At 44.4% G+C, this 25,501-nt stretch overlaps 2 protein-coding genes across 2 annotated transcripts in view; both read left to right on the forward strand.

Moving 5' to 3' along the window:
• Positions 1–7,387: 7,387 nt before the first annotated feature.
• On the forward strand, positions 7,388–17,336 carry LOC128421305 (radial spoke head protein 6 homolog A-like). The gene is made up of 6 exons (XM_053403929.1): positions 7,388–8,143; positions 9,532–9,766; positions 11,121–11,879; positions 13,268–13,406; positions 15,229–15,346; positions 16,984–17,336. The coding sequence occupies exons 1-6, from the start codon at positions 7,485–7,487 to the stop codon at positions 17,213–17,215; spliced, it is 2,142 nt and encodes a 713-aa protein (XP_053259904.1). The 5' UTR covers positions 7,388–7,484; the 3' UTR covers positions 17,216–17,336.
• Positions 17,337–19,910: 2,574 nt separating this feature from the next.
• The window catches only part of CENPE (centromere protein E), a 36,624-nt gene continuing 31,033 nt past the window's right edge, over positions 19,911–25,501 (forward strand). Inside the window, exons 1-7 of the mRNA XM_053403940.1 lie at positions 19,911–20,037; positions 22,266–22,360; positions 22,612–22,701; positions 23,047–23,165; positions 23,848–23,970; positions 24,264–24,345; positions 24,845–24,912. Coding sequence (XP_053259915.1) covers positions 19,982–20,037; positions 22,266–22,360; positions 22,612–22,701; positions 23,047–23,165; positions 23,848–23,970; positions 24,264–24,345; positions 24,845–24,912 — 633 coding nt within the window. The 5' untranslated portion in view covers positions 19,911–19,981. The remainder of the gene's footprint in view (positions 20,038–22,265; positions 22,361–22,611; positions 22,702–23,046; positions 23,166–23,847; positions 23,971–24,263; positions 24,346–24,844; positions 24,913–25,501) is intronic.

Below are 25,501 nucleotides of genomic sequence, written 5' to 3' on the forward strand. Positions count from 1 at the left end.
TGTGACAGAGCGTTCCACCAGGTTGGAGCCGCAGCCGAAAAAGCCCTGGCTCTAGTTGAGGCCAGCCTAACCTCTCTGTGGCCTGGGACCTTCAGGATGTTTTTATGTGAAGACCGTAAGTTCCTCTGTGGGGCATACCAGGAGAGGCGGTCCCGTAGGTACGAGGGTCCTAGGCCGTATAGGGCTTTGAAGGTTAAAACCAGCACCTTAAACCTGATCCTGTACTCCACCGGGAGCCAGTGCAGCTGGTATAGCACCGGATGAATGTGATCTCGCAGCGAAGACCCCGTAAGGAGTCGATGAAGGATGGATACTTCATCGACTGCCCACTCACCCTTGCCGGCGAAAAGGTCTGTTTGGAGCGGGGGCGCATGGTGGGGGGAAAGGAAAGGAGATCTCGTGGGAGGGGGGGCTTTTGAATTTGTTTTGGATGCTCCTTCGATTGACTTATGGGGGAAAAGAAAGGAGCTGGTTGACTAAAATGGTGGGTGACTGGCGATCTCGTGGCGAGGGGGGAGGCTGTGTGTGTGTGGCTAGTTAATGCAAGCTGAGGGGTTTTTTGAATGCTGGACACCATTTTGTTGCACGTGCTGCTGCAAACTTTGCAGTGCAAAGCCAGGCTGGGGAGCCATCTTAAGTTGAGGCTGCATAGGCCTTGTGGTGCATGTGATTCAGATTCTATTCAGTTGAACCTCTGGTTACAAAGTTGGTTGGACAGTGTTCTCGAAGCTACCAGCATAAGTTTGACCAGACTGCAGGAGGACAGGAAGACTGGAGTGCCTGGAACAGGTGAGCCTGCAGGTCCCTTATTTTGGCTGCTGATCCCTTATTTTCAAGGCTGCTGGTCCCTTATTTTCAAATCTGTAAGTTGACAGCTATGGTCCCCAAAAGAGTGGGGCTCTAAGCTATAGCTTATTTAGCTTATATGTAGATCCGGCACTGGGAGAGGTGGTCCTTGAGGTATTGCAATCCTGAGGCATTTAAGGCTTTATACTTCAAAACCAGCACTTTGAATTGGGCCCAGATACTGATTGGCAGCCAATACAGTCGGGCCAGGATTGGTGTTATGTTCTCAAACTGGTGAGCAACCTGACTGCTGAATTTTGCAGCAGCTGAAGTTTCTGAACTGTCAGCAGAAGCAGCTCCACATATAACATGTTGCAGTAATCTAACCTAGATGTTACCAGAGCAAAGACAACAGGCTTTAGGGTTCCAGACAGGGGTACAGCTGGGCCACCAGCCCACCACCTGAGCTTCAAGCAACAGCAATGGACCCAGAGGTACCCTCAAACTGCATACCTGTTCCTTACGGCATCTTACAGAGTAAAAGAAAACTCTACAGTGCCCTGAAAAGTGCCAGTTACACTGCTGAAACATTATAGGCAACATCAATATGCTCCTGCCATCAAGGAGCTTGAAGTGTGAAACAGATCATGGGGAAATGACAGAGGGTGAGAGGGAAAGGCGGCGAGGGACAACTGTGACTAAGTGCCTTCCTTAAGGCTTGGTTACATTGGAAATGAAGATTAAGAGACCACATCCAGCTTGTGAAAATCCTATTTGCAATTCTGCTGCAAAATATAATAACAGATGCATACCAAACATCAACCCTGATTCATCAATAACTTGACTACATGAGCCACAGGTTCCCTTTGGTCTGCTTTCCTCTTTGTATGCTTTGCAATAGCAGCCCATTGATCTAGATGTAGGGGATCATTCAATTAATGCATTTTATTAGCATGGGCAATGCCTTAATTCCAGTAAACCAGAGCTCTAAGTGCCAACATATGGGAGATACAACCAACTCTGATGGGGTTTTTCCCCTTTTCAACTTGAAAGCAGCTGCAGGAGGCTCTGGTTTCAATCAGAGCAACAGCATTGTGGACAAGAAGATTTAATTCCTCCTCCTTTAAAGTAAAGCAAATCTTGAGCAATATGGCAACCCCCCCTCTGTCAAAGAAAATCTACAAAAAATGTCGAACTTTTGAAATGATGGTTGTTCTTGAATGGCTGCACCAAACCCACACATCTACAGCACATAGGTCTTATTCTGCATGCAATAGCACAGATGTTGGCAGGACAATTTTATGTAAGATCAAAGAAGCACAAATTCTGCAATCAGAATATATATATATGCACATTTTCCAAAAAAAGCACGCATTTAATAATTTACGTCTTTCTTGCCCCCACTGCCACATTAGTTTGTTGTGGCAACATTTGGAATGGAATATAGTCAAGGCTTAGCTGTGAACATCTGCTGCAGGCATCACAATTTACAATACCCCAAATGTAGGAGGGGGAGGAGTTCTGCAATCAAAACCACAGCCATAATCATACAATCCAACCAAAGTGAAGTCCCGTTGATTTCAGTGGGAGAGAGTTCAGCATGAGTCTAATTCTTCCACTGAAGTTAATTGGACTTGAAAGTGCTTTAATTTTTGTCTGGATAGTATTTTGCAGAATTTGCTTCACGGGTAAAGTATCGATGCTGATATATGCAAGTCATATGCCAATCTATATCCAAAGCTGAATTTTACATGGCAATCAGGCTATTCTTGACCAGCATACTAATGGTTTGTTTCGGTGTCCTACGTTGATGGCAAGGCTTCCACTTCTTGTCATCAGTTGAGAGAGAGCCCTAAGAGCTCTACAAATGCGTTATTCTCTTCTGAGCAACAGCTGCGCTGCCTATCAGCCCCCTGCAGAACAGTAGCCTCCTCTTTGCTTCCCAACAGCATTTCCACATGGGGAAGAGTCTTTGAGTGCCTTCTCTAACCTTTCCGCCTTCGGTCACAGCGGGGTGATCCTCTAGCTTAGTCAGCCGTATGGAGGAGGACAAAGTGGGCGAGTGAGTCTATGTCATAGCAGAATTCTGTCAAAACTAATGAGTGATGCATTAATACATCATTATAATTGGCTGCAATTCAGCGTTTAAGATCCTAATTGTGCTCCAAGTGTCTGGTCTGCTTTCTCTGGCAGATAAACTATTTCTCCAGAAATCATGCCTATCTGCTTCTGACTCAAATTAGCTTTGCTTTTCAATAGGAGCCCATTCAGATAGATAGCAAATAAGTCATGTGTTGCCACGGTTGGCCTAGAAAATGTCAAAAAGAAAGGTCTTTATATTTATTGGTTGTTTTAAAAATGTTTGGAAGGCTTTCAAGCCGTACGTGTTCTTCATCAAGGATTTGATATTCAGAGCAAAAACCAAAAGGACCTCAAGATGGATGTTAATTTCCCACATCTAGGTTTGGTGGCTTCATAAAATAAGATCACCAGGTTTTGTATGGCAGGTGGTCTGCCCAGATAATAATTGGTGGAGGTCTCAGGTATTTTTAGGAAACATACTGCAAATAAATTATAGTGAATTTTTTCTGGAGGGGTCAGATTTTTAATTCCATTGGGGCAGCACAGAACCTGTTTAAGGCAGGGAACCATTAACATTGGATTTTTACTCATCGAGATGCAAACGTTTTTGTGCCGGTAATTAAAATGATTCAATGAAAATTGATCATTTAGCTTTCCCCTGACAAACCAGAGAAACTTATTGACATATGCATGAAAGAGCCTTATCATGCCATCAGTGTTTCAAGTTTATTTATGTTTCAGGCATTCGTCCTCACTGGATTAACAACTGCATGGAGGAAGAGAATGGGGCCATATCCACTGGCTCCTCCCATACATTTGAGGCCCCACCCCTTTCCTCCATGCGTTGGAAAGCACATCTGTAGAGGAGGCCAAGCATCAAAATAACACACACACCTCACTACCGCTTTTTTAAAAATTGCCTAGAAATATGGGAGAGTTGGGTGGGGGAAAGGAAATGATAGCTCCTTTGGAATCTGGGACTCAATATGACTAGATAGGAAAGTTAGTCCTGTTGGGGAAAATGTCCTTTCAGAGTCTTCCACTGAGTGCTGATTTCACAAATAAGAGAATGAGTTCTCTGCGAAATAATGTTCACCTATAGATGAGCCCCAAAATACTTCTTCCCTCCCTCGCACCTTGTCTGAAACTCTCCCAAGAGAAAATATTATTTCTGCAGACCTACAGAATCAGAGATTGCCACCTCTAGTGTACAGCTGCCATCTGCTGGGCACATGGCTTGCTACATTCACTATCTGTCTCTAGCTGTCCCTGTTTGTAGCAATCACCCAGTCTTCATTCGCTTTGGCTGTCCTCATGGGTAGACAGAGGTTGCTAAGAAATATATGAATTTATACATACCGACATTTATATCATAGGAACATAGGAAAGTGCTTTATACTGAGTCAGACCATTAGACCATCTAGCTTAGTATTATCTATGCCAAGTCCTCATCTGCACTATACATTTAAAGCAGTGTCATCCTGTTAGTATTTCATGCCTCCGATGCTGCAGATGAGATTGTTGTAAATCACATGCCTGTCTGAAAAGAGCTTGAGAAACGGAACACAGTTTTATTTCTTCGGCTGTAATGTTCTTTCACTTTTACTTGTTCTTTTTGTGGTCTCAGAGCAGGAGAGAAGGGTCGCCATTATGCCTTTGTCTGTACATAGTGTGTAAATAAATAGTAGATTAGATCTACAATGTCTCACTCTTCTTGCTGTGTTTTGCCAGAAGATTAAGTGTGCATATACTAGCTGGTATGTGTCGCTGAGCGCACTGGAGAAGAGGGGAAATGCCTTTTCCAGGGCTGTGCATACTGGAGGACGCTCAGAGTTTGAGGGGGCTTGCAGGCACCCCCAAGGCGTTTTTCCAACACATCCCCCTTTGGCTTCTCCCAAAGAGTCCTGAGAACTGTAGTCAGTTAAGGGCGTTAAGAGTTGTTAGGAAACCCTATAAAGTGGTACCTCGGGTTACATATGCTTCAGGTTACATACGCTTCAGGTTACAGACTCCACTAACCCAGAAATAGTACCTCGGGTTAAGAACTTTGCTTCAGGATGAGAACAGAAATTGTGCTCCGGCGGCGTGGCAGCAGCAGGAGGCCCCATTAGCTAAAGTGGTGCTTCAGGTTAAGAACAGTTTCAGGTTAAGAACGGACCTCCGGAACGAATTAAGTACTTAACCTGAGGTACCACTGTATTCCTCTCACAAAGCTAAAATCCCGAGAGTTTCCTAGGGAAAGGGGTTGAATGTTAAACCATCATGATAATTGTAGCTTATGAGTAGTAGAGCATTACATGGGTTCGAGCCCCACGTAGGGCAAAAAGATTCCTGCTTCACAGGGGGTTGGACTAGAGGATTCTTGTGGTCCCTTCCAAATCTACAATTATATGATTCTATGATTCTTTTACATCTCGCCACCCTTCTGCACAGTGTCTAGCCCAATGGTGACATAAACATACATGCCAACCACATTCCTAAACATCACTTACCAAAGAGTAAGCCCATTGAACACAATGGGAGTAGTTTCTGAAAAAACACCGTTAACCTTTTCAGCATTGCAGAAGTCCACCAAAACCTCCCTTTTATAAGGGAGGTCTTGCTTGTGCTTTCATTCTCTTCTACACATAGAAGTTTTACAATCATACCTGATTGTAGTGTTCACATACATGCCACCTTTCTATTTTATATATTCTGCTATTTTTCTCCTCCTGCACTCATGGATGAGGCATGCTGGTTGCACCAGGTTAACTTAGTTGTAGGTAATTCTGTTGGGATTTAGGAAAATTCCTTTTATCCACCATTGAGCCCATACAAGCTGCATGCTCTTTGTAATGAATCCAATTATCCAATCTAGTAGCTAATTAATTAACCTCCTTGTTAAACACGGGAGAGGATTTCCAATAGTGCCATTCCCAAGTACCAATTAAAAGCCTTTTAGACTCATAGGCAAATAATTGTGCCTCTGTTGAGGGTTTTCAGGCTCTTCCAAGCAAGTGTCTTAGCGCCTGAAGGAAATGCAATCAAATGATATTACTCAGCAGCTACAGAGGATACAAAGGTCTTGCCCGCAGTTAGCACTTAGAAGATTACACTTCCCCATTAGTTCATCAGATGAACCAGGTTGTGTGGCTAGTATAGAGTATTTTTGTTTACAAATTGACATCTATTTCATTATGAGGAATGTAGAATTCATGTAGCATGAACTGACCTTGTCCTAAAAAGTGGTTTGCAAGATGGCCTACCCAGGAATGTATTTAAATGAGAAGAAGAAGAGTTTGGATTTGATATCCCGCTTTATCACTACCCGAAGGAGTCTCAAAGCGGCCAACAATCTCCTTTCCCTCCCTCCTCCACAACAAACCCTCTGTGAGGTAAGTGAAGCTGAGAGACTTCCGAGAAGTGTGACTAGCCCAAGGTCACCCAGCAGCTGCAGGTGGAGGAGCGGAGTCGCGAACCTGGTTCCCCAGATTACGAATCTATCACTCTTAACCACTACACCAAATGAGGGCTGTCACCTGACTAAAGAAACCTGTCGTTTCCTGCTTTGGGGTTCATACAAGCTTGGAGTTGGAGTGCAACTTTGGGTTGTTGTTGTTGTTGTTATTATTGATATTAATGATGATGATGTTGTTGTTGTTGTTAATACTACACTTGTCTGACTGGGTTGCCCCATCTACTCTAGGCAGCTTCCAACAGAATATAAAAATACAACTACACATGACAAATTAAAAACTTCCTAATCCAGGGCTGCTGATCTGAGATCCCACAAAGCTGTTTGATCTCAGCCAGGAGTTCCATAGAATTGGGACCCACAAAACCGAATGCATGAATAGCTCAGTTGGTGAAGAGCATAGTGCTGATATGCCAAGGTCGCAAGCTTGATAGCTATGTGGGACAGCTGCAGATTCCAGCCTTGCAGAGGGGTTGGACTAAATGATCCTCAGAAATAAATTGCCATTTATTCCATTTTTATAACCCTTTATCCGAAGATCCCAGGGCAGTGTACAACAATAAAAACTTAATCTACGTAGCACAATAAAAAAATAAAATCTTTCTCTCTGTGTTTTCTCTCTCTATATGTCATATACATATATACAGATGTGTGTGTGTATACATATCTGTATATATACACATACACATAATAATAAATATGTTTCTCTGTGTTTGTTTCATTGTTCTTTTATTGTGGATTCATATATGAATGAATATGAACAGGAATTACTTTTAGGGGGTCTCCCTCCCGTCCCCAAGCAGCACAACTACCCAGACGTCGACTAAAGAGCTGCTTCTTTGAGTGGCAAAGCATTCATTCACACATATCTCCTGATAAGCACAAGGAGGAGGGACCTTTCCCCCTTCCTCCCTCATCAATCCTCCTATCAGGATGAGCCTTCGAGTTGCCCTCCCGCTCCCACCTCCAATATCAGCAGCCGTTTGCTCTCCTTGTGGCTCCTCCCATTCTGGGCGTCGCGACCAATCCGCTCCCCCTAGCAACGGTGTCAGGTTTACCTTAGCAACGCCCGTGCTGCTGCTGCTGCTGGTGGGAGCCGTTGCTAGCGAGAGACGGAGAAAGAGGGCGAAGCTAAGGAAGGCAGCAGGTCTCCTACTTCCCCATGGCAGATCCTCCAGGCGACCAGCCTCAGAATGGGGAGAACCCCCAGCAGCAGGAGCCCTCCAGGCAGCCCAGCCAGCCAGACCCCGGGGGGCTGCAGCCAGAGGCAGCCCTTCCAATGGTTTCTGAACCTGAGGGAGGCCAAGGCCCTGACCAGGACGGCTCCATTTCTGGTGAATACCCGGATCAGCTACCACGAGGCAGCATGTACCAACCCCAGGAGCCAAGGCTGAGCGTCTATGAGCAGCCAGATGGAAGAGGCGGCATGTACCAGCCTCACCAGGCGAGGGGCGCCCTGTTTCAGGCGAGGAGCGGCATGCCTTGGCAGCAGCAACAGCCCCAGCTGCTGCAACCGCCCACCCTGCCCAGGGGAAGCCTCCCTCAGATTCAAGACCCCATGGGAGCCATATATCAGGACCAAATGCAGCAGCCGGTTACAAGAGGCAGCTTCCACGTGCCGGTGTCGAGAGGCAGCCAAATCATGCAACAGGAGAGCTTAGGTCATGGCCCTTACCAAGCCCACGAGCCTGGCATCGGCCTCTACCAGTTGGGGGCCACCTTGATGGAAGACCAGATCCCGGATCCAGGACCCAGAGCGTTGGCAATAAAGAATGCCAAAGCCTACCTGCTGAAGACGAGCCTCAAAACCGGTGTGAGCTTGTGAGTATGGGTAGAAATGGAACCCAAAAAAGTAAGAAACTCGTCAAGTGGGACTGGGCAAAATGTGTGTAGCAAAGGAGTCCGCCCAAATGGAATACGTGTCTCATAGGATGTGATCCTGGGGCTGGGGAAATGGCTATAGCCCTCTGGGTGTTCGTGGGCTCTATCATTAGCCCCAGGATGGTTCAGTCGGTAGAGCTTGAGACTCTTAATCCCAGGAACGTGGGCTTGAGCCCCGCATTGGGCAAAATATTTTTGCATTGGGAGGGGGTTGGACTAGATGACCCTTGTGGTCCCTTCCAACTCTACAATTCTGTGATTTGATGATGGGAATTGTAGTCCTAATAGCAGAATTGAATGTCTTGGAAGAGGCCATGGAAGCTTAAGCAGGTACACTGCACACTGCATGATTTTGTTGCAGGTCCCACTAATTTCTTGTTGGCCTTATGTGCCAAAGCACCCACCGCTTATGTTTTAGCTTATGTGGAATGGGCATATGAACAGCAGAAAATTATATATATCTATACTTTCGTTGTATATAGTTGATTATAGGAAGGGACTCATCCTGCTGTAGATGAGATAGCAAGATGGGGAGCAGATGGAATTTATAGGCTGCAATCCATTTCACATTTAAATAGGAGTAAGCCCCTTTGAAACACAGCGACACTTTCAAGTAAACATACATAGGAATGCTCAGTAATTCACCATAAAAAACCCAAAGACATTGTTCCCTCTGTGTGCTTTAGGGCTGGAATAAGGGGGAGGTTCTCAGATGGCAGGACATTATGGCAGAGAGGATAACATTGTTCATAAATGTAACTGTTTCTTAATGGTGGACCGAGTGCCCTCACAATATAATATTAAAGCAATGGAGCGCATACTTTTAAAGAGATTTAGCAATACTTGATAAATAATTGTTCATTTTAAATGTGACAAATTGATGTGGGAAACTTGTGCCAATTGTCAGCAGTCACATTATGGGCACTGTCCAATAGCTGCCTGTGAGATCAGCACATTTCACACAGTTCTCTCTAGACTGAAGTAGGAAATTGCAACCAATCCAGCAACCAAATATAATACTGCAATTAGGATTTCCCTACCACAGAAATGCTGTCTCCAAAGAAAATGCTTAGAGCATGGGTGGGTGACCTGTGGCTCTCCTGTGGACTACAGCTCCCATTACCCCTGGCCATTGGCCATACTAGCTGAGGCTTCTGGGAGTTGGAGTACAACAACTTTTGGAGAGCTGCAGTTTCCTAACCACTGTCTTGGAGAACACATTGTGCTTTCGCAAATATATGAAAGCAATTCTATTCAGAATGCATTGCAGTAAGCTGATAACATATCTCCTCTGGGACGGCATGGCATCTCTTTTCCTAATTTCATAGGTATGACCATCTTGCTGACATGCTGGCCAAGATTCTGGATGAGCGACCGGAAAACCCAGCTGACATAATTGAGAACATCAGTAAGGAAGTGAAGTGTGCTCGGTTCCAGAAGAAATTGGACACTCTCCGAGACGAATATGAGAAACATCCAACTTTTGAACTGGCTGAAATGTATAAGACATTGTTCCAGAAAGGTGGTGGAGAAGGAACAGACCAAGAAATGGAAGAGGAATTGGTGAGTCACTGCAACAAATAAAAACTGAAAAACTCATTGACACCTGCTGAACTCTCCTCTTCCCCATTCAGAATGCTAGCAGTAAACTGTTAAAAGCTAGAACAGGCCAATTCCCCTTTCTTCAGTTTTCTTTCTCTCACCCTCAGCTCTCAACATTCTGTAAGTCTTGGAAGCTCAAAGGTCCTTGTCAGAACCACTGGGCTCAGTCATTGTTGTAGAAAGAGCATAAGGAATTTGTGGCTGGTTAAACTTAATTATTAAGCTCACCATAGCCTTAACATGCTTATTTTTCAGGCCCATTAATTTGCATACATACAAGCAAGGCTGCAATTTTGTTCACACTTACTTGGGAGTAAATCCCATTGAACTCAGTAAACTTGCACAGGATTGGACTGCACACAAATTTAGGATCGCTGTGTATGTTGTTGTTTAGTCGTTTAGTCGTGTCCGACTCTTCGTGACCCCATGGACCAGAGCACGCCAGGCACTCCTGACTTCCACTGCCTCCCGCAGTTTGGTCAGACTCATGTTTGTAGCTTCGAGAACACTGTCCAACCATCTCGTCCTCTGTTGTCCCCTTCTTGTGCCCTCCATCTTTCCCAACATCAGGGTCTTTTCCAGGGAGTCTTCTCTTCTCATGAGGTGGCCAAAGTATTGGAGCCTCAGCTTCAGGATCTGTCCTTCCAGTGAGCACTCAGGGCTGATTTCCTTAAGAATGGATACGTTTGATCTTCTTGCAGTCCATGGGACTCTCAAGAGTCTCCTCCAGCACCATAATTCAAAAGCACCAATTCTTTGGCGATCAGCCTTCTTTATGGTCCAGCTCTTCCATACATCACTACTGGAAAACCATGGCTTTAACTATACGGACCTTTGTTGGCAAGGTGATGTCTCTGCTTTTTAAGATGCTGTCTAGGTTTGTCATCGCCTTTCTCCCAAGGAGCAGGCGTCTTTTAATTTCGTGACTGCTGTCACCATCTGCAGTGATCATGGAGCCCAAGAAAGTATAATCTCTCACTGCCTCCATTTCTTCCCCTTCTATTTGCCAGGAGGTGATGGGACCAGTGGCCATGAGCTTCATTTTTTTGATGTTGAGCTTCAGACCATATTTTGCGCTCTCCTCTTTCACCCTCATTAAAAGGTTCTTTAATTCCTCCTCACTTTCTGCCATCAAGGTTGTGTCATCTGCATATCTGAGGTTGTTGATATTTCTTCTGGCGATCTTAATTCCGGCTTGGGATTCATCCAGCCAAGCCTTTCGCATGATGAATTCTGTGTATAGAAGTAAATAATTACTGACAATAAAAGCTGTTTATAATTATGCTTATCTAATTTTGGCACTTTTCCCCGCTAGCCAGAAACTCCTCTACCCAACGTCATGGAGACAGCCTTCTATTTTGAACAGGCTGGAATTGGCTTGAGCTTAGAAGAATATTACCACATATTCCTGGCCCTCAAACAGCTGGTCAACACACATCCAATCCAGACTTGTCGCTTCTGGGGCAAAATCCTAGGCATTGAAGCAAACTATATTGTAGCTGAAATTGAGTTCCGTGAGGGAGAGGAGGAGGAAGAGGCAGAGGAGGAGGAATTGGCTGAGGAGGGACAAAAAGAGGGGAGCGAAGGCAGAGATGAGGATGAAGAGGAAGATGAAGAGAAAGATGAGCCACCAAAGCCGAACTACAAGCCACCACCAGTAATACCAAAAGAAGATAATCGAACCGGGGCCAATAAATACACTTATTTTGTTTGCAATGAACCAGGGAAACCCTGGGTGAGATTACCCCATGTGACACCTGCGCAGATAGTGAATGCCCGGAAGATCAAGAAATACTTCACTGGAAGACTAGATGCTCCCATTGTGAGTTACCCACCTTTCCCAGGCAATGAGTCCAATTACCTGCGAGCCCAGATTGCCCGCATTTCAGCAGCGACCCAGATCAGCCCATTGGGCTTTTATCAATTTGGAGAAGAGGAAGGAGATGAAGAGGAAGAGGGAGGAGCTGGAAGGGACAGTTATGAAGAAAATCCTGACTTTGAGCCTATTTCTGTGCCGGAATTGGTAGAATCCCTTGCCAACTGGGTCCACCATGTACAGAATATTCTAATGCAGGTATGCTTAAGGAGTTTACAGAGCATCACATAGGGCTCACTAAGTGCCTTTTTTATTATTAAGGGGTCTATCAATAAATAGTGATAAATACATCTTACAATCATACAAAGAATATATTTAGATGAAACATTGTCTTCATTGCTTCTTGCTTGCCCAAACAGTGCTGTACCACCCATCAGTTTCAACTGGATGGCCTTATATCCTCCCTTTTCCAACACCAATGCAGATGGGCTGCTTTGGCGAGTGTCCTGAACAGCTGCAGCAACTCAGCCTGATGGTCTATATAGGCTCAGCAGTGCCTAGTCCTGATAAAAGTAACCTCCCAGAAACAACACCCTCTTAGAGGCCTCTGCTTTTATAAGGGATGGGTGGGCTGATGTTAAAGAATATCAGTGCAATCGTACCTTGGATCCTGAATGCCTTGAGACTCGAACGTTTTGGCTCCAGAATGCCGCAAACCCAGGAGTGTGCGTTACGGTTTGCAAATGTTCGTGGGAACCCGAACGTTTGACGTGGCTTCCGATTGTGTGCAGGAAGCTCCTGCAGCCAGTCGGAAGCCGCACCTTGGTTGTCGAACATTTTTGGAAGTTGAACAGACTTCCGGAATGGATTCTGTTCAATAACCAAGGTACAACTGTCTCTTTCCCCACTCCCCTTCTTCCACTGCTGCCCAGCCCTCTTTTAATGGTCAGGAACATCAGGCTGGGGAGCCAGATATCTGTCTGTCTGGCCCTTGGAACACTCTCCAGGCCACACCCCAAGTTCTTCCCTCACTGGAATGTCTCCTTGAACTCTGATGAGGCCTGTTGCTCATCTGGATGGAGAAAATAAAGCAATGTATGAATGCACATAACTGTACAAAGGTAAAATCTACATTAATTGCTCTGCTCACTTGTTTCTGGCTCTACCCATACACAATAGAATCTGGTCCTTGGGCTGAAAGGTTCCCCCACCTCTGCTCTAGATAGATAACACTCTGTCTTAGAGCGTACAGCTACTTAGTCCTTCTTTTGGCGCATGGCATGTAGTGTACTCCAGTTGAAGCAAGTTCAACATTTCACATTGGGGCCTGTGCATGAAAGCCAGCAGAAACAGGAGCAAAGCCACCTGTGCCTTATGAGAGGCTGCTCTGCTTTTGCAGGGCATGGGATTACATTCAAAAGGCATAGCAGAGATGGAGGTTAACACAAAAAATGAACACTCACAAAGAGAAACGGGGGGGAAATAAAGAGTGCTTTAAGAATCCCATTGAGTATAAATTCCCTCTGTTCCTTCCTTTTTGTAAGATGCCCATGGCTTCATATTATTAGCAAAGGAATATTGCCTGACTGGATGCTAACTGAGTTCACAATAATCTTGCTTTGTAACCCATGGTATATTGGATGTAGGGACGCTGTACTTGGGTTAATCCCTATCAAAAATCAGAGGAAGAAGAAGAGGAGGATGAGGAAGAGGAGAGACCAGATGAGCAAGAAGAATCACAAGAAGTAGGACCCCCACTTCTCACGCCACTCTCTGAAGATGCAGGTACACCAGAGGCCAGACATGTTTGATGCTTCTTCCCCCCTTTCCTTTACAGATATTACAGACTTGGAGGCATTGGCAGAAAGCAGTGCAGAAAGCAAGTGGTGGTTTGGGATTGTAGATCATTAAGTGTATGGTATTTCTAAAATGAATCAACTCTTCATAGTGATTTTTAGTAGTATAGTTTAAAAAAGGGGAACTCATTTTTCCTCAATCAAACATGGAAGTAAGGCAACAACAGGGACTTCAGTTGGAATGTAGATTAATGCTAACATTTTTATCAGCCAAAGAAAATCCCGTGTTGCAAAACAGGACACTCTAAACAACAACAAGAAGCAACACGTTGGCTAATAATATACTAACAAAATCTTTATAACATTATACTTTTTCAAAATTCATAAACAGAAGACATATGATATGTGCATATGTGCATGGAGTCACAAATAACAGGTATCAAATAAGTGTTCCATAAACAAGAATGGTAGGCGTGGTAAGTCACTGAGATGCAGGCAAAATGTCTTTCCAAGGTCAATATCCTATAAATGTAAGGTGATAGGTGCTCCGAACGTATCAGTAGGGTACTCCAAGCACAGCAGCAAACAGAACAGTTCTTCCAGGATAATGAACTGTTTCAATGATAATTCTTCATCAGGTGGCAATGATAAAAAATGAAATACATTACATTCAAATACAATACAGAGATTGAAATGACAGGCCTGCGTATAAACAACCAATAATAAATACATACCAAATTAATTGTCCCCAAAGGTACATCAATTAGCCATGGATCGGCAATCACTTAAAAGTGTAGCAAGCTGATACTGTTGGCAGAACCCTAGTAGCATCATGAAGGCTATCCACAGGTACAATGAATCACATAAAATTTCTGTATAGGAGAGCATTGATGCCACATTAGGATCAAGTCATGGAGGCACCTCTAGTTGAGCACTTTGTAAAACACCATCATGCAGATACAGACCTACTTTACACAGTCCTATGGGTTAATCAGAGAAAATTTGGGATGAGGAGAGATCATTTTACATACTGTGCCAACAAAAAACCAGACTGATTTACTTATTTAAATCCCTGCATCCAGGGAGTTTGAATACTGAATTAGATTTCAATTGTTTTATTTAAGTTTTCTGACAAGATGGCTACTGTTTGTGTTCCCTTTGCTAGATGTTGGATACTGTATCTTTAAATTTCCTGAAATTTTATGTGATTCATTGCACCTGTGGATAGGTGAGACTGATACTGTTGGCACAACCCTAAATGCTATCCCCAGGTGCAGTGAATCACATAAAATTTCAGGAAATTTAAAGATACAGTATGTTTAGAACATTTTTATGAGGGCATCTTCAATAAATCATTGGTTAATCGATCTATCTTAGCATTGCTTGTCTCAGTCCATTCAAAGAACATGGGGGCATTCTCACTGAAATATCAGTGAAACTAAAAAGATTGAAAGCATTTTTCTCAGAGAGATAGCCATACTCATGTTTTCTTTCTTAGGTTAATATCAACATAAAGTTACAAATGGTGTGATGTAAGTAAGAGAGGTGTGCCTGTTCAGGGTTTGAGCCAGCTTGGCAGACTTAATATTGTATGTGCCTCACATTAGGCAACATTTTTGTTTATTCCCATCCTTCCTGAAAACATCCCTCACTGTCCTGATGCTGCTTTTTCTTCAAAATCAAATTGGCGATTTAAGAACACTGTTTAAGAAATGTACTGTAGCATGTTTTTTCCTCAGGTAAAAGTTTTACAAATGCAAAATGTCTTAATTTTTCTCAAGTAACCAAGAATAAATTTGTTTCTTAAACAGACATTCAGAACATCCCACCATGGTCAGCAGAGACATCAACAAACTTAGTTCCTCAATATGCACTTGCAGTTCTTCAGGCCAATTTATGGCCTGGGGCTTACGCCTTTGCTATTGGAAGGTAAGAAGCAGAAATCACTTGCATTGCATGATAATCTGTTGTTTCTTCTTCTAATTGTATAATCTTTCCAAATCTGCTATTAGGTTTTCCTTTTTTAAAAAAAAAAATCATTTTTATTAAGTTTTCCATTTTAACAATCCAATCAAATCACATTAAATAGTCCAGATTATACCCTGCTATTAGGTTTTCCAAGGAACGGATGCCAGTAGAGGCTTCTTTTGAAATGCTAATAGCAATTTCAGGGAAGCCATTTTTGGCAAACCTGTGAAAGGGAGCGGAAGGGTTAAACGTTCACTTCTCGTCTAAGGAGAAGCAAGCAGTGAGTGTATGTCACCTGAACTGTAATGTGCAATTCTTGTATCAATTAATTGGAGGAGCATGATATTGTTGTTCCAATCATTTTGGAAATGAGCCATAGTGGAGACTGTGGTGTCTTTGTGATTTAAACAACCTGAGTCTACAATGGAGGGGATCACAGCACATCACCCCAGGAGGCTCTTGCTTTTCCTATAGCCACAGCCTTGAATTCCGGCAGAAATTAGACCTGGTTTTTTCTGACTTTCCAGCCTGCTTTTTCATCAAGCTTCTAGCTCTCATAACTCAACTCTCCCCTCTGACCTTTTGTCTTTCTAACTAACTTGACAGTATGTTGTTGTTGTTTAGTTGTTTAGTCGTGTCCGACTCTTCATGACCCCATGGACCAGAGCGCGCCAGGCACTTCTGTCTTCCACTGCCTCCCGCAGTTTGGTCAAACTCATGTTAATAGCTTCGAGAACACTGTCCAACCATCTCATCCTCTGTCGTCCCCTTCTCCTTGTGCCCTCCATCTTTCCCAACATCAGGGTCTTTTCCAGGGAGTCTTCTCTTCTCATGAGGTGGCCAAAGTATTGGAGCCTCAGCGTCACGATCTGTCCTTCCAGTGAGAACTCAGGGCTGGTTTCTTTCAGAATGGATCGGTTTGATCTTCTTGCAGTCCATGGGACTCTCAAGAGTCTCCTCCAGCACCATAATTCAAAAGCATCAATTCTTTGGCGATCAGCCTTCTATATGGTCCAGCTTTCACTTCCATACATCACTACTGGGAAAACCATAGCTTTTACTATACGGACCTTTGTTGGCAAGGTGATGTCTCTACTTTTTAAGATGCTGTCTAGGTTTACTTGACAGTATACAGTGGGCCATTACCAGGCTGGCCTGGATATTCCAGCAATCGAATCCATGCTGGATCCAGAAATTGGAAGGGGACGCATACACACACCCCAAAACAACAACAACAACACTATGATGTGATCACGGTATGAGGATATGCATTTCCTTCGTTTGCTGTGATTTTGGGGGAAGGTAATGCAATGTCACTTCACATATTTTTCTTTACTAAGGTGGGAATCATATACTGAGCTCCCTGGGAGCAAGTCCCATTGAACTCAAGAGGGCTTTCTTTTGAGTAAGCATGCGTAGGATCCAGCTGTTAATCTTTCAGATGGTAGATGGTACAGAGGAGGAAACCTTGCAATTAAGCTTTTGGCAGTAGCCATATGTCATACATAAAATATAGATCCAACCTCAAGCCTTGGAAAGTAAGGATAGTTGGATTTTTCCTTTCAAGTAATATTATGATATTTCACTTCTTCCTTTAGGAAATTTGATAACATCTACATTGGCTGGGGTCACAAATACAGTGCAGAAAATTTCAGCCCTCAGTTGCCACCGCCCGTGCAAACTGAGTACCTTAGTGGGCCAGAAATCACAGAAACAACAGACCCAACTGTGGAAGAAGAGATGGCACTCAAGGCTGCACAAGAGGAAGCACTGGCAGCTGAAGAAATGGAAGAGATGGATGAGGAAGAGGATGAAGAGGATGATGATTAAATTCCAAAGAGCAAGAATTGCTATAATAATTTTTTCCTAAGCATGTATAAACTTTTCTACTAATGTATTAGAATAAGCAAAGTATAATATATAGAAATATATGAATAGCTGTTGGATTAATTTCAAATAAGTGTTTTGTCTTACTGTTTTTAGGACTGGTGCTTTTACTGTAGTTAGATGAAAAGCTTTACCTGTTAATGGAGTCACTTGGAGACCTTGGCAACAAGCAACTAATACATCTCATTAATGTTATCATTATTAATAATATTAGAACAGAGTGCTGAATGTTCAGACAGACAAACTTTGTCCTAATCCTTCTCACACTGTATAACAGCACAGGTTTTTTCTATGAGTCAACCATAAGGGGGTCTGAAAGGTAGCATATAAACATTTTAATATATAAATATCATCATTACTCTTCATGAAGGCAGGCCAGTACTTTTCTGGTAGCATTCAGGCCCAAACAAGAACATTGGGGGGGGGATGGTAACTTGATCTCCCAACTTAAAAATCAACTTTAAAGCTGCTCTGTGGGTTCCCATTTTTTTAATTTTTTGTAGCAGTGCTAGGGAAGGGGATGTTTAACATTTTCCCCATGCTTATTTCTCAATCTAAATCAGCACCTCACAGCTGCTGGTAGACACACCAGGGAACAGATAGAGGTACTTCGGAGTGGAGATTTAGATTGGGGAAACAGTGCAGGGGGGAAAGGCTTAAAAACGCTAGGAAATGATTCCGTGCTGGATCCAGGGATTATTAGAAGGGTGTGGCATACAGCCTACTTCCTCCCCGCCAAACTCATAACAATATATACCGTACATCTGCGGTGACCACTCAAAATAGCTGTAAGCTATTACCTCTTAGCCACCTCCCCTCCACTTGTGATAATAACTATTAACTGCTAAAAAAAATTTGCGCTGACAAGGCAGTTTTTAAAAAAGTTCGAAAACCCTCGAAATTCACACAAACCCGACCTAGAGGGGGTGGGGTATATTATTTTCCTGCCATTTATTCTACAGGAGGAGGGTGACACCGCTGCCGAATTACAGTGGTGCCTCGCAAGATGAAATTAATTCGTTCCGCAAGTTTTTTCTTCTTGCGAGTTTTTCGTCTTGCGAAGCACGGTTTCCCATAGGAATGCATTGAAAATCAATTAATGCGTTCCTATGGAGACTGCTTGCCAGGCTGGCGGTGCGGAGAAGGGCTTTTCTCCCCACCGCAAGCCTTCAGGACAGGTACGGGAACAGAGGGGAAGGCGCGCAGCGCTTCTCCTCTGTTCCCGGGGCTTGCGGTGGGAGGAGGGTTTTTCCTCCCCACCGCCAACATTCAGAACAGCATTCTGAATGTTGGCGGTGGGAAGGAAAACCCTCCTCCCACCGCAAGTCTTCAGGACAGCCTTCCGAAGGCTGGCGGCGGGAGGAGGTCTCTCCGCCCCACCGCCAGCCTTCGGAGCAGCCTTCAGAAGCCTGGCGGCGGGAGGAGGTCTCTCCGCCCCACCGCCAGCCTTCGGAGCAGCCTTCCGAAGGCTGGCAGCGGGAGGAGGTCTCTCCGCCCCACCGCCAGCCTTCGGAGCAGCCTTCCGAAGCCTGGCGGAGGGAGGAGGTCTCTCCCCCCACCGCCAGCCTTCGAAGGAGGTCCGAGGACAGTGGGGAAGACGCGCTGCGCTTCCCCGCTGTCCCGGAGATTTCCCTATGGGCTTTCGTCTTGCGAAGGAAGCCCATAGGGAAATTCGTTTTGCGAAGTGCCTCCAAAACAGAAAACCCTTTCGTCTAGCGGGTTTTCCGTCTTGCGAGGCGTTCGTCTTGCGGGGCACCACTGTACATTCTTGATACCTTCTTTAGTTCCCCGTTGTTTTGAGGCTGTTCTTATTTTTTCTGTAAACATTTTTTCTATAAAGACATCTGAAGGCAGCCCTGTTTAGGGAAGTTAATGCTGTATTGTTTTTAACACTTGATTGGAAGCCGCCCAGAGTGGCTGGGGAAACTCAGCCAGATGGGCGGGGTATAAATATTATTATTATTATTATTATTATTATTATTATTATTAAACTGCCTTGAGTCCTTGCCAAGGGCGTAAAGCGATAAATATTTTCCTACGGGCAGCTGGCACTTTCAATCAGCTGGGTGGTAGGGGAGGCGCTCTAAATAAACAAGAAAATATGCCCCGCTCTGCCTCTCAATCCAAAAGCGCTTTTGAGGAACTATTGGAACAAAAGGTGTAAAGGAACAAGGCTTAGCAGCTTCTTCCGCGAACAAGATAAGCGCTTTAAAGCGGACGCATTTAATCAACGCGCTCGCAAGGCTGAGAATCCGATCCAGCCAATCAGCAAGCGGCTTTCTGCTGGCCTGACCCCACCAAAGAGCGACAACGGGGCTGAGGGGAGGGGAGGGAAACAACAAAGGAACCTTTTTAACCCTAGCACCACCGCGGCCCTTTTAAAACAAGGAAAAGGGGGAAGCCAGGGGAGTATTCCGCACCCTTTTCACTCATTTCCCGAGGGACAAGAAGGAGGCTCGAATCTAACGAAATTCCCTCTGATACTTTAGCGCTCTTTGTCTCATCGCCTCCCCCTGCCCAGGCGCCTGAGATGGATTCGCCCGCCCACCCCTGCCCTTAGATATTACTGCGGGCCAACCTGTGGGCGGGGATTGAGTGTCTACGTCACCAACGGACCAATAGAAAAGGGTCCCGGGGGGAAATTCAAACTGTGGAAGTGAAATAGTGGTCCGGTGGCGGGTGAGGGCGGTGGCGGCTTCATTTGGAGAGATGGCTGAGGAAGGCGGCGTCACGGTCTGCGTTCGGGTGCGCCCGCTTATTGCGAGGTGAGTTTCTGGGTGGGGGGGGGAACAGGAGTGCACATCAATTCCCCCACATTTCGCTCCGCGTTTACTCCGAAGTAACCCCTCCCCGGTGTTTCTAAGGGGTCTACTTCGAAGTAAGCACGCGTGGAGAGGTGCGCGGCCTTAACAGCCTGGCTAAACATGTATGCGAAGCCCTGAGAAGGAAGCCTGACTCTTGAATGGGGCGCACACCCTTTTCCTGCGACTGGCCTCTGTTCTATTTGCTTTTAAATGCTTCTCCCCGCCCCCCACTTTATTAAAAAAAAATGCGCGTGGGTTAAAAGGAAAAAAAATATGGGTTTTTTAATTGCTGTAACCCCGGCTTGATGGTGAAGGGCGGGTAATACATTTGCTGTTGAAAATAATCATGAAAGTCCTTTCAACCCTGCTTCCCCACTCTCCTTAAATTTTATTATTTATAAATACATAAATACATAAAAAACCCATCTGGCTGTGGTTCCCGACCATTGTTTGACCATGCCCCACCTAAGCATCTCTAAAATCCTGGTTTCCCCCTCCCCCGTGACAGATAATTCTTATTATTCAAAAAGCGAACTCCTATTCACGTGGAGGAAGCCTAAAAGGCCATTGACTGTTGATAACTCATTCTCAAATTGCCCCCCTGTGGGGTGTGTGCCCCACGTTGGGAACCATCGGACTAGGAGCTGGGAGACCAGGGTTCGAATCCTCGCTCGGCCATGTGGCTTGCTTGGGCCAGTCACTTGACTGACAGCCTGACCTACCTTGCAGGGCCATTATGGGGATTAAGTGAGGAAGGGGGGAGACGTGCAAGGCCACTTTAGCTCCTTGCAGAGGGTGGCATATAAGTTAAATAAGTACTCAGCTGCTTGTAGCCATTCTCGTTCTAGCCCCCAGTTACCTTTGGATGGCTGACATGAGGTGGACAAGAAAGCCTCCTCCATTTAAGGCCAGGAACCTTTTCCAGCCACTACTGAGAATGCTTGGTTCCCTATTTGCGGGGGCTATGGCTTTATCTGTGAGGCTAATGGCATCCTCAGCATCTTAGAGTAAGCTGTATTTCCATAGCGACCACTAGGGTGACGGTGCTCTCCAGAAAATGGTAGCCATTTCCCCACCTTCACTTGGTTGGAGGCAACATCATCTTGTAAGTAGAAGAACAATAGCCAGAAGAACAGTAGGCAAACTATAGCTAGAGTTGGTGTGTTGAGTTTTGGAGTGGGCTGGAGGGTGGCTTGACATGCTCCATGCGCTAAATCCCAAAGCTCTGGCAGCAGGTGGGAGGGAGCAGCCCTAGAGATTTATGGAGAAGCAAGATCTGCCAGGGTGTTAATGCTGTGAGCCCATGCTATGCTCGGGTTGTATATACAAGTATGTGTCAATAAAACCATATCCTTAAAATGCTATCTGTCTTTTAGGTAGGTGTGTATAAGGTTGTGCGGTAAATGGGAGATGCACTTGTTTTATAATCTTCAGAAAGTGAATATTATGTGTAAAATGCTCCAGAAGGATATGGGTATACTCTAGAGCAGGCATACTTAAAAAGGCATTTAATCAAACAGGACCTGGATTTTAAAAGTTGTTCTCAGAGGGACAAAGCAAACACTCACAGGTGCTTCATTCCTAGGACTGGTTCCACCACCCTTAAATTTGGATACAAATAAGTGCTTACAATGTGCTTTGCACATGCTCTGCAGAGCAAGGTATTCAATATAACTTGCACATTGTCATAATGTTAAGTCAACAGCTGCAAACATCTCTAGATTTTATTTTTTAAATTTCTATACCGCTTTATATTTTTAAGAAAAATCACACAGCGGTTTACAGCATATTTAATCAATAAAACATAAAACAATCTGAAGAAAGTCGAATATAGAGTATACAGTCAAAGCAACATAATAGAACACTAAAATATGATCTTAAAGATTTCAAAATAAAACATTACGAAGGAGGTTAACTACAGAATATATATTTAACATAGTAGCGCTGGTGAGTGTGGGTATCGCCCCCTAGGCCAGGTGGAAAGGGCCTTGCAGGGAGCGACCTTCATGCTCACAGCCGAGCGATGTTCCTTCAGCCTCATGAGGAGCCTCTTAAGTAGGGCTGGTGAGTGTGGGCCCCTGAGATAGTCTCAGGACCAGACAATTAGAAGATCAGTGTGGGTCTAAGTATTTCTTTAACACCATCAATTTCTCTATACTCTGAGATCTAACAGTGTTTTGTTCCTTAAGAGAGAATGCAGACCATGAAGAGAAACAGAACATTTTGTGGAAAACTGAGGAATGCACCATATCTCAGGTTGATGGGACAAAATCTTTCACCTTTGGTAAGCACTCAATAAACACTGAAATACTTTGCAAACTTCTCTGAGAGTTTGTTTGTTTACAATCAAGTGCTGTATAAATTTTATTAAGTACATAAATATTGGTATACCATAAAAACATGCAAACAACTTTTTTGAAAGCAGCCAGGTGTGTTTCTACCAGTCTAACTTACAAGTTGGCAATCTGACAAATCTTGAAGATGGAGTTTGATTTCTGTGAACTGAACCTTTTTTCTTTTTTTTTCTTTTTGAAGATCGGGTGTTTCATTCTTCAGAAAATACCACAGAAGTCTACGAAGGGGTGGCTGCTTCAATTATAAAGTCTGCTGTTCAAGGATATAATGGTACCTTAAAGATCAACACATTTGAATGCTTGCACTGTATTTGGGTAGTGGTCTGAGCTAACCACCTAGCAGTTCGAAAGCACCCCTAAGTGCAAGTAGATAAATAGGTACCGCTTTATAGCGGGAAGGTAAACGGCGTTTCCGTGTGCGGCGCTGGTGCTGGCTCGCCAGATGCCGCTTAGTCACGCTGGCCACGTGACCCGGAAGTGTCTCCGGACAGCGCTGGCTCCTGGCCTCTTGAGCGAGATGAGCGCGCAACCCTAGAGTCGGACACGACTGGCCCGTACGGGCAGGGGTACCTTTACCTTTACCTTTACCTGAGCTAACCATTGCTTTTCCTTTTAGGAACTATTTTTGCCTATGGCCAAACTGCTTCGGGGAAAACTTACACAATGTTGGGCACCAAAGATTGCCCAGGAATCATACCGATGGCCATCAATGATGTTTTCAATAGCATCTGTGGAGTAAGTTTTTCTACTAGATGAACTTTGTTTCAGATACCATATTAGTGCTGCAAAGCTGCATATTGAACCTGCTTTGATGATTTCTTAGCTCCACTTAGGAGAAAAGGCTGTGCAGCCCCTGTATAGCAGTTTCCATTTCCCACATAATAATCTTGTTGGCCATTAAGTATTGTGAGTGGAACCAAACAGTAATACCTCCGCGAACGTCTACCTTGTCTAGCGTCCATTCCGGCAAATGTCCGTGGCAAACCCTGAAGTACCGGAACGGGTTACTTCTGGCTTTGCCGCTCGCGCATGTGCAGAAGCGCAAACAGCTCCGCACGCGTGCGCAGACGCAGCGCTTTGCCCTGCATCCTTTTCAGCTAGCGGTCGGGGCTCTGGAATGGATCCCGGCCGCAAAATGAGGTACGACTGTATAGAGATCAGGAATGGGAAACTGTTGTTCTTCAGAAGTTGTTGGAGTCTGATCCCATCACATCCATCACCTATGCTGATAGGGGCTGATAGGAGCTGCAGTGCAGCATCATTTGGAGGTCCATAGTTCCCCATCTGTAGTATAGTTCATAAGGCAGGTGGGAATGTTTGTGATGGCATTGGATGGGGTGGAGGGGGCAGGGAGCCATGTTACATTAGTTCTCTACAATTAGGGATGCTTATGCATGCATGCTCTTTACTTTTTTAGAATCCTGACAGGGAGTTCCTACTCCGTGTATCATATATGGAAATCCACAATGATAGAGTTCAGGACCTACTGTGCAGCAACATAAAAAAAAAGAAACCCTTGGTTGTTCGTGAAGACATCAGTGTAAGTAACCATCGCTACCTTTCCAAGTGACAGTGCCAAAGCTCCCACATGGCCTTGTAACAGGGAAAGTAAAATTCTGGAAGTCAGCATGGTGTTGACAGTTGCCTATTTGGACTCTGCCCATTTTGCTTCTGCGTTGATTAAAATCTATTTTTCTTAAAGTTGACCTAAAGTTAGCTAACTGCCTAATAGCTTTGCATTGCCTACATACAAAGAGGTAACACCTAGAATCAATACTGTCATGTTATGTGATTTTATTTTATTTTAATTTTATTTTTTAAAATCTCTTGTAGAGGCAAATCTTTGTTGAAGATCTGAGCGAAGAGGTGGTGGTTTCTCCAGAGCAAGTTGTGAGCTGGCTGCAGAAAGGAGAAAGTAAGACTTAATATCTGGTGTGACTTAAACACATACAGAGCTTCCTGTACAGCTCTGATACAGTGGTACCTTGGTTTACGAACTTAATCTGTTCCGGAAGTTCGTTCCAAAACCTAGGTGCACCTTCCCATAGAAAGTAATGCAAAATGGATTAATTCGTTCCAGACTTTTAAAAACAATCAGTAGCTGAACTGGGATCCACACAGATCCCCCGCCCCGCTGCTGTGGGAAATGTTCCCTAGAGGTGCACCTCCCATAGCGGCAAGGGGGGGAGTTGTGCGCCCACCAACCAGATGACAATGGAAGTGTGGCACTCAAAATGGAAGTGCACCCCCGAACGGAGTACGTTCGTATACCAAAAAAATAAATACGCAACCCGGAACACTCATTTTCAGGTTTGAAGTGTTCATAATCCAGAAAGTTTAACTAGGCTGTTCATAACCCGAGGTACCACTGTACTTCTAAATCCATCAACTTTATTGTGTTTTGTTCTGAATAGAAAACAGACACTATGGTGAGACCAATATGAATGACAGAAGCAGCCGCTCGCATGCAATCTTCCGCATGGTAAGTGATCATGAATTTTTATTTTACTGATTTCTTTTAGTTCAGAGATCGGAAACCTCTGGCCCTCTCTGATGTTCCCGGACTCCAAAGTCCCATCAGTTCTGACCATTAGCCATACTGATGGGAGATGGAGTCCAACAACATCCAGAGGGCACCAGGTTCCCTATTCCTGGTTAGTACCTGACTATGATGTCTGGAAGGATATGAGAGGGAGATATTTATTATTGTTGTTGTTGTTGTTGTTGTTGTTGTTGTTTTGTTGTTGTTATACAATTCTACCACTGGGCAATTTACAATATAAAATTTACAATTTACAATATAAAAACACAAAAATATATGCCATAAGAATAAACAAAAACAATAAAACACATAGTTTAAAAGGCCGTTGATCGTTTAATTAACCAAAGGCCTAGGAGAAGAGGAATATTTTTGCCTGGCACCTAAAATATGTAACAAAAGCACCAGGCATGCCTCCCTGGGGAGAACATTCCACAAGATATGCCAGTTCTAGGTTCTGTTGGTCGAGGGTAGGTGTGCTACAGTATGTAGACCCACACGTCACAAACTGGTATTTGTGGTGGCTACTTTT

This window comes from Podarcis raffonei, chromosome 9 (genome assembly GCF_027172205.1).
Source record: "Podarcis raffonei isolate rPodRaf1 chromosome 9, rPodRaf1.pri, whole genome shotgun sequence".
Classification (NCBI taxonomy): domain Eukaryota; kingdom Metazoa; phylum Chordata; class Lepidosauria; order Squamata; family Lacertidae; genus Podarcis; species Podarcis raffonei.